Genomic DNA, 8,962 nt, shown 5'->3' on the forward strand with positions numbered 1-8,962 from the left:
TGAACGTGTACCCAAAATATGACGCGTATTTCATTGCTTCTATTAGCATTTTTAATGTGAACTAGGGTGTAATGCTATTTTCACGTATTAGTTTTTCACATGTATGCAAAGGTACAATGTATTTGTTATGTTTACCTGTTGGAACTGTCTGATTTGCTTTTATTTTAAAGCTTAAACTATCAGAGAAGACAAGTCTTCTTGAGGAAACTAAAAAAAGGATTGAACTAACTTCTAAGGTTGAAGAGCAGCAAAAGCTGAAGGTTGGTTTGCATGTTCCTGTGATAATTCACCTAATACCAGTTAATCCCGGCTTCCTACAATACGGCCTCGCCACACAAAACATCCTCCTAACCCTCAGAGCCCACATCTTAACCCACTCGTGATCCTCCCCTACTTCTCTCGGTTCTCCTCCTCCCACTCATGATCCTCCCCTGCTTCTCGCGATCCTCCTCCTCCTTCAAAGCATGTTCCCAAGCTTCCCACCAAATGTGGAATATATGCGTAATACAACTTCTATAGTAAATAATTGTAAAAGCTATATATATATATATATATATATATATATATATATATATATATATATATATATATATATATATATATAATAGTTGTGTACTATTTGTCTATAATTTGTTTATTAATATATGTACAACTTTTCAACCATGCCCCATATTTTTACTCTCTTTCCTTCCTTCTCTCTTATACATCAGTAAAAATATTGACTAGTTTGGCTACAAGAACATTGTTAGGCTTAGCTCTTATAGTGGTATGATCCCTAGTAGTTGAAGTGCACCCCCTATTTATAGTGTTATGACATGGCACATTACGCACTATTCTGAAAAAAATATCTATACTCTACAAATTTCTTCATTCTTATCTAGTTTTCTAGATATTTTCTGCCATGCAAAAATATCTAGCTCTATAGTTTCTGCCATGCAAAAATATCTAGCTCTAGGGTATTCCATACCTTCACCATAGCATGGTTAGTATCTTCTTCTTTTGCCATGAAGATAACTCTAGAGGAGACTCTCGTCAAATCTATCAAAATGCTCTTTGACCTATACAGATGCATCCAACTAGAGGAGACAATGCAACCTCTAGTGCCCTAGCCACTCGGAGCCCCATCGTGGGGTCCAACTACTTGGCCAAGGGGTCAAGCACAGATGTCGAATACCCACGACTATTCTCCTTCGCAAACTTTCTCGCATCTCAAGAACGCCGACATATTTGCTTGGTCTATTTAGTAAATGACCGGAGTCAGCAGAGACCTTGCGGAGCATAAGCTCAATATCATATGTTTAAGTGAGTCTATATATCTAAGCTACAAGTAAATTTGTTTCACATAGCATCTCTAAGTAGCAAAATCTTGAGAACTATTAACTGCATCAAGTTTGCTCATGTTTGGGATTGCCCATATTAATGCTTGTTTTCCATGATGCAACGGCTTCACTTACCCCAACACGTTTAATTGTTGTGAATGCTTATGCAATTGTTGACAACTAAAGTGGCTCAAATGCACAAGGACTCCACCATCATGTTTCTATCATAAAGACAGTCAGAAAACATATTTGGATCATCCCATTTGAAGCCCGGACGAAGAAATGGCGTTTTGGGGTGCTGACCCTGCTAGAACTGGCCTGGCAGGTTCCCAGCCCGGTTTGGTCAAGTTTCTCACATGCAAGATTAGATTGCACCATTGCATTCCTCTCGTTGAGCTGATCGAAAAACATATATGTTTCGCCTCATTTGAAGTCGTGATGAACTAATTACAATTTTTGGAAAATTTTCTGCATCGGACTGCAGCAAAACCGGCCATGCTAGTTTGGGAACCGGACAGGCCGGTTTGCCTGCCCCCTGTGGTTGACCAGGCCCCGTGAAAACCGGCCTAGCCGGTCCAACCGGCTAGGCCGGTTCGCCTATATGAGACCAACCTAAACACTATTTTGGTCGGGATTTGACGTATTTTCGCATAGGAAACTTGGAGATCACGATCTGGAGTTTTCTCTTATTGGGATAAGACCACCCCCTCTATATATATGAGACGATCGCGATCTATTGAGGGATCCAGCACCCAATCGTCAAAAAACACATCTACTACCTCTCTTTACCTTCTTTTCCCATCTATCTCTTCTCCTCGTTCTTCGTCGGTGCTGCATGGCTGGAGGGTCTCCAACACAAATTGAAAAAGGAGGGGAGCAAAAGGGCAAACAAGTCGCCAAACAGAAAGAACAAGTGGCAAGCACAGCTCCCATCACAATTCACAATAGCAACTATACCACCTTTACTTTAGTTTCACACTTTGGGCAAGAACGAATGATCAGGCTCATGCCATTCATTCTTCAGATACGAGAGCAAAGGAAAGGGCATGGCATGAAGCATGATACATACGTCTGGCACCAGTACCACTAAACACAACTCCACTGCCCTAGGATGCACAGCTTCCTCAATTCACAGGATGGTACAGCAAGAGTTGGTTTTCTTCGCCTGCTTGTAGAACATCTGCATACAAGTTAGGGGAATGTCAGCACGAACATATCATAAACAAGCCACGGACTGGCTAACCAGTTAGCCTAATGTTGCTGGACTCACACGACTGCTATCATTTTTCTAGGAAGTTCTCCAGGCAAACAATGGAACAGCTATGACATGTCGATGAAAGCAACAATTGTTACTATAAATGATTCTACAAGTGTAGATTTTGCATCCAACCTTTTCTTTCTAAGACACAAGGGGGTAGACCAAGAAATTTGGTCCTATAAATGGTCAAATTTACAAGGAAAATTTTATCAGTGACACTGAAAGGTGCAGGTTAACCATTTTGCCCCACCCCTCCTGTGTCTAGGCCAAAACATGATCCCTTTATCCCATGGGGCAACCGAAGCATAGCATCGGTCCCAGGTGCCTTTTTCCACCACCGCGCTTATGTCCCCCACTCAGATCAATCGTAGCAGGGGCACACCGCCCTCAGTTCCTTCAGCCCATCCTCCTCTGCCCCTTCTAGATCTTCATTTGCTGGCCACACCATGGAAGGGAGGTGCAGAGCTTTGGCTCCAGTTACCTGGTCCGCGGTGTTGATCTGGAGCAGGGGCAGCCGGATATGGTGTGTTGTGGCAGCTTTGGAGGAACAGCGACACATAGTGGTGAGAGGTGCAGGCACATAGTGGTGAGAGGAGCAGAGCTGCGTCTCCCCTGCCCCTCTGCTCAACTCGTTTTGACTAAACGGGCTTCCTCAAGTGATAGTATCAACCCCAAACCCAGGGCAAATATAAAGGGCGTACCCAATACAGAGAGCTCTCACTCTGTGCGGAGTCTGGAAAAGGGTGTCAGTGGCAAGTCTTATCCTCGCATGTGTAATGCGAGGAGACCACGACTTGAACCTAGGACCTTCCGGTCACAGGCGGTAAGACTCTACCGCTTACATCAGGCCCGCCCTTCAAACCCAAGGCAAATATGGCCCCAAAAATTGTAGAAAGAAAAATGGGAATAATAAAAAAACACAACAGAAGTGTACTGAGTGGTCAAAATCTGAACTATGGCATCTTTTGGTGGTATCAATGTTTAAGGCTGCTTCAGTGGTGTTTTCCTAAAACTGGCACCTTGTGGTGTCAAGTGTCATAGATCCAATTTTTCGAATTTCAATTGTGAAGATTCACACATATTCAAATGCTTAACTTAGACACTACACAACTTCAGAAGTTGCCTTTCAATCAGTATTTTACACAAGGGGTTGCAACTGGACAGATTTTGACCAATTGCCGATAGGCCATAACTTGTATGTCTTTGGACAACATACAACATCAACATAGCCTTTTAGTCCCAAGCAAGTTAGGGTAGGATAGAGTTAAAACCCACCAAGAGCCCTAAGTCATGGTTCAGGCACTTCAATAGCTGATTTCCAAACACTTCTATTCAAACATAGATCTCTAGGTATATCCCAAGCTTTCAAATATCTTTTTATTGCCTCCCCCATGTCAATTTCGGTCTTCCTCTACCTATCCTCATGTTATTAGCTTGGCTTAGGACTGCACAATGCACTGGTACCTCTGGAGGTCTCCTTTGGACATGGTCAAACCACCTCAACCGATGTTGGATAAACTTTTCTTCAACTGGTGCTACCCCTAGGCGATCACGTATATCATCGTTCCGAACTCGGTCCATTCTTGTGTGACCACAAATTCATCGCAACATACACATTTCTGCAACACTCAGTTGTTGAACATGTCGAATCTTTGTACAACATAATACACAGCAAAAATATCCCTACCTGTGAAGAAATACTTAGATCAGAACTCTTCTCCACTAGGCTATCCAACCTTTCACCTCTGGCAAGCACGCTATCAATGGTTTTATGCTGCAAATATCAAAATCAAGAACATAAATTAAAATTTGCGAAAGAAGAAAGTAGCCTTGACTAGCCTTAACCTCAGCAATAACTCATGACCTCTTCACCAGCCTAGCTCAAAAGGCAGGTGATTGAAAGAGTATTCAAGCACCTGTGCAGGGACTTGGTCAAAGTGCCAGCAAACAATAAAGAATCCAGATATTGCGCTATTCCACAAGAAAATGTAATAGAATTACTGAGCATACAGTTGACGGGGCACACTTACTCCACACAGTCTGTCAGCTACTAGTTTTCAACAGCAAGCAGAAGCAGAACATCGAACTCTATGGGCAAACAGTAAAGAATGAACCATAAAGAAAGAAAATAAGAAAAACACTAGTGTTCTAAACACATTCTAGCACCAGTTCAGCAATGTAATAACATCCTGCTCCTTTGCTCCGAACCCAAGCAGGGTAAAAGAAAACTCCCCCTGACGTAATTTTAGCATTGCCTAACATATATGGACTTGTGTATGGTGCAGATGAAAATAACTCCATTTAGAATTTGACAAGCTACTTAGTCATGTTCCCGAGGGTTCAACAAACATGAACTTACTTACCAGAATAATCTTGGTTTCATCCAAGTCCCTCTGAATTTTCAACAACTTGTCAGCCTCTGCAGGATCCTGCAAAGAAAATAATCGGAAGACAAATAAATCATTGACAAATCAAGCTTTATTTAGTCAGTGAACAATGATGTGCTCAACAAGGGGGGAAAAAACCGAAGTTCCAGATTTGGACAGACGCCTAATTAACAAGTATGAGTACAACAACTGTTTCGTTGCGTACAAGAATCAGATTCCTGGATAAGTTACACTTTCAAGACATAACTGCGTGAGCATGGCAAGTGATATGTACGGGATGAAGAGCGTGCGCGAGTCAGCGTGCTCAGACAGACAGCCGAGCTTCATGTTTTTCTCTTCCAAATATTTAGTCTCCGCCCCTAGATAACTACTCAAGTGCTGATGTAAAAAAAAAAAACATCACATATGTGGTGTATGGGTCCAAACGAACCAAACCTGGTATTTGGTTAGGGCATCATCCAAGTATTGCCAAGGTTGGGTCACATCAGTTTTGGTTGTCCTCCATGACTCTCCAAAAGTCTTCTGGTACTCTTCCAGCACCTGTAGAAGACATCAGACATGGATAGCCTTTGTGAGACTGATGTGTCATCATCCTATTCATATATGACAATAGCAAGGGAGGTCATGCATTATCGGTTTATCAACACCAGTGCAGCAAAAAATACAGCACAAAGGGGTGACATTACATTACAACAATCAAAAGTATGATGACAACAGTATATGGTTGGGAAGTAATGATAGACATATCAGAGAGGAAAGCCAATTGGCAGCTATGTGGTTATTAGCTTCAGAAAAATAGATGATGAGGCCTAACTGATCAGTGATTAAATCGTCAGTAATACGGCAATTGCAAGCGGTCTAGGCTCGTTGCCCATTAGATAAGCAGGGAAATAGAGCATAAGCACAGCATGACTAGATTGAGTTGGAAGTAACCACCACGTAACATAACATAATAGGGGAGGGAGTTGACGGAGATAGGATTAGGATGGGACAAGAGCAGAGAGAAGCGGTAGCGTACGATGTTGAGGAGGGAGAAGGCGCTCCTGACGGGATAGTGGGCGTCGGTGAAGGCGATGGCGCAGAGGACATTCTGGTTGTAGCAATGCACCATGTACTCTGCAGGGGATCAGCAATCGAGGTCGGATCAGCGCAGTAGAGGAGGCGGGGAAGAAGGAAGAAAACGAGGGGGAGGCAGGCGTGAGGCGTGACGTGCCTTCGTGCTGGACGTTCTGCCGGCTGCCGGCGGGGGTGCGGAGGGCGACGGTGCGGGCGACGAAGAGGATGAACTCGCGGGCAGCGGCGCGCTGGAAGTAGCCGAAGTGGCTGACGTCCGACGCGTTGGCCAGCACCACGGTCTGCTGCTGCTCGCCGCCGGAGGCGGAGGAATCGCCAGGGGATTTGAGCACCAGGAGTGCCGTGATCTTCATCGCGGGTTCCGGCCGCGGGGGTTGGGTTGGGTCGGGGCGGCGGAGGAAGAGGAAGGGAGGCGAATTGGGTGCCGGCTGCTAGGACACGGTGCGGGGGAGCAGCGAATTCTGAAGGGAACACGGTGCGGTGCGAACACGACGCGATGCGTTTTGACGTGGCTTTCTTTGTGGGGAAGGAAGGAAGGAAGGAAGAAGCGGCACTGGACTCCAGGAGGTTGCCGACGTGTAGTAGTAAACAAGATTTGATCAGACAACCATGTATTTTAGAGCAATCCAACACACGATTTTAAGGCCGTCTGATCTTCCCCAGCTCCAGCACGCCTTCGTCCGATCTGTGCCCGCGCCACCACTGTGGCCTCGCCGGGCCGTGCCCGTGCCCGCCCATGCCCGCGCCGCTGCAGCCTCGCCGCGCCGTGCCAGCGCCGCCGCGATTTGTTGCTTGTAATTTGTGCCGACACAACCACGATTTATCCTTGTCCTTTCATAGAAAAAAAATTATTTGTTGTGATCTGAGATTTGTGATTTGTGCCGCATAGCCACGGCCAAGGGTGGGGCGGCCGACGGCGGTAGGGGCGAGTTTGTGCAATGCGTCTGGAGGTAGAAGAAGGCTGGAGACTGGAGGTAGAAGAAGGCTAGAGACTGTTAGATCTTTATCCTACAGTTAAAAAAACCATGTGTTAAAACTACATAAAACACATGGTTACAACTTTTTCTACAATCGCTTAATTATTTATTTTTTTGGTTAATTGTCATTAAAGAAACGCCACTATAAATTCATATATTTTTTTCATACGATAGTCTGTGGTGATCTAGTGACCCCTTTGACAGCTACTTCTGCACCTGGCATGTTCTACATTTTCTCATGTTTCTGCAATCAACACAGCAAGCTGACAACAACCACCAAGGAAAAAGGGCAATGATTTTTATAACAGAAAATAACATAGTTATCTACCTAGAAGTAACTTATACGAGTATCGATCAGCTAGCCTGTTCGGCAGCCCGTATCTGGCTTATAAGCCTTGGTTTATCAGCCAACGAACAATATTTTTCTCTCACATCAAACCAGTCAGCAGTACTTTCAGCTATGGCTTCTAAGTCAATCCAGCCGATACAAACATGCATAATAGGGCATATAAGTTCAACTAATGAGATCGAGCCAAGCATATAAGTTCAACTAGAGTAATATAACAATATAGTAGGGCAATAATAACTAGAGCATGAAAGGGGACACCCTCGCGCCACCGCCACTAGGGCAATGCCACTCCGCCCCCACCTAAGCAGTGATCACAAAGGTTAACATCTTGTTATCTAATTAACACATATTGTTTGGTAAATAATCATCTTAGTTCTCGGTAAATGAGAGTCTGTAGTGTCCAGAAACGCCACCAATCCACTTGTCTCTATATATTTGACATAAACCTCGGCCTTGTTAGGTTGCACTTCAGTCCACCACAATACATGTGGATTGGAGTGGTTGGAGTGCAACCAAACAAGACTCGTGCAAAAGATCAATTTAATTGTGTGCTTGAGATTTACATGTTATCTTTTGAATATGAGGCAGAAAGAGCATCTCCAAGAGATTCTTTATATTGTTCCTAGTTTACAGAAATAGAGGTTTTGGTGAAAAAAATACCCTCCAATAGCCTCTTCAATTGGATATCTAAATATAGATATTCTCTATTCCGGATTTCTTGCTAGCCAAAGAATGACCCTCTAGACTACGCAAAACTGTTGGAGAGTACAAAGATATAGAAAGCGATTTTCACTCAAATGACTCTCTAAATGATGATTTGGAGAGTAAATTTTAGAAAGGCTCTTGGAGATGCTCTAAACCACCAACGCCATACATACTCTATGCTAAAAAAGGAACCCCAAGTTTTTCGTTGAGTTGTTAGTTAAAACGTTGAGTGGAAAACAGAAGTATAAACATGAGATTCTCTAATAAATGTCAATTATTATGGTTTGTTGAGGTTGATGTAAAACTAATATATAGTAATAAATATCACATCTAAAAGAAATTTTAGTGATAAATATCATATTCATCTGATTTGATATGATGTATAATATTATTATGGGTAAAACTAAATCAGATTTGTCCCCCTGAACTTGTCGATAATAAATTTAGAATAAAAACCTTCATCGAATTGAAATACCAGAATTTATCGATTGGTTGAGCTTGTCGTTATATAATATTCAGATATCTACTGTATAGTATTAGCGATAGAAGATATATCATTCTTAATTATCAAAACATTTAGGATAGATACACTCAATCAAAGATTTAAGCACGAACCGGAGAATTTACGCTTATACTACATGTCTTTCTCTCTATGTAAGCATAGAAGAGAAAGGAAGAACAACGGACGATATTGTTCCGTTAGTGTTGTTCTTCTCCTAATAGAATATAATGGCACTCGTCAAGACCAGCACAACAAGGGCGGCTGTGTGTGCTGCCTTTGTTTGCTTTATTATTGTTGTTCTTGTGCCCATGCTGCCATGTTCCCTCTCCAACCAACCTCCAAGAAAGTTCGCATCCAATACTTGTGTACTCCTTCCATCCCAAATTATAAA

The 8,962-nt window shown here is 43.1% G+C and overlaps 1 protein-coding gene across 1 annotated transcript; it reads right to left on the reverse strand.

The window, feature by feature from the left end:
* Positions 1–2,233: 2,233 nt before the first annotated feature.
* LOC136454076 (VAMP-like protein YKT61) lies at positions 2,234–6,391 on the reverse strand. Its single transcript, XM_066454630.1, has 6 exons — positions 6,178–6,391; positions 5,983–6,080; positions 5,400–5,504; positions 4,941–5,006; positions 4,265–4,351; positions 2,234–2,499 (listed from the first exon to the last, which is right to left on the reverse strand). Exons 1-6 carry the CDS (start codon positions 6,389–6,391, stop codon positions 2,449–2,451), a joined length of 621 nt encoding a protein of 206 aa, XP_066310727.1. The 3' UTR covers positions 2,234–2,448.
* Between the last annotated feature and the right edge of the window lie 2,571 nt (positions 6,392–8,962).

This window comes from Miscanthus floridulus, chromosome 5 (assembly GCF_019320115.1).
Source record: "Miscanthus floridulus cultivar M001 chromosome 5, ASM1932011v1, whole genome shotgun sequence".
Lineage (NCBI taxonomy): Eukaryota > Viridiplantae > Streptophyta > Magnoliopsida > Poales > Poaceae > Miscanthus > Miscanthus floridulus.

What these genes read in the sequence shown, in the direction of transcription:
- LOC136454076 (XM_066454630.1), bottom strand. Translation starts at nt 6,391, where the DNA reads ATGAAGATCACGGCACTCCTGGTGCTCAAATCCCCTGGCGATTCCTCC. An exon ending in GCAGAACGTCCAGCACGAAG is followed by an intron (nt 6,081 to 6,177) that starts GCACGTCACGCC and finishes GATCCCCTGCAG; the next exon opens with AGTACATGGTGCATTGCTAC. An exon ending in ATGAAACCAAGATTATTCTG is followed by an intron (nt 4,352 to 4,940) that starts GTAAGTAAGTTC and finishes TGATATTTGCAG; the next exon opens with CATAAAACCATTGATAGCGT.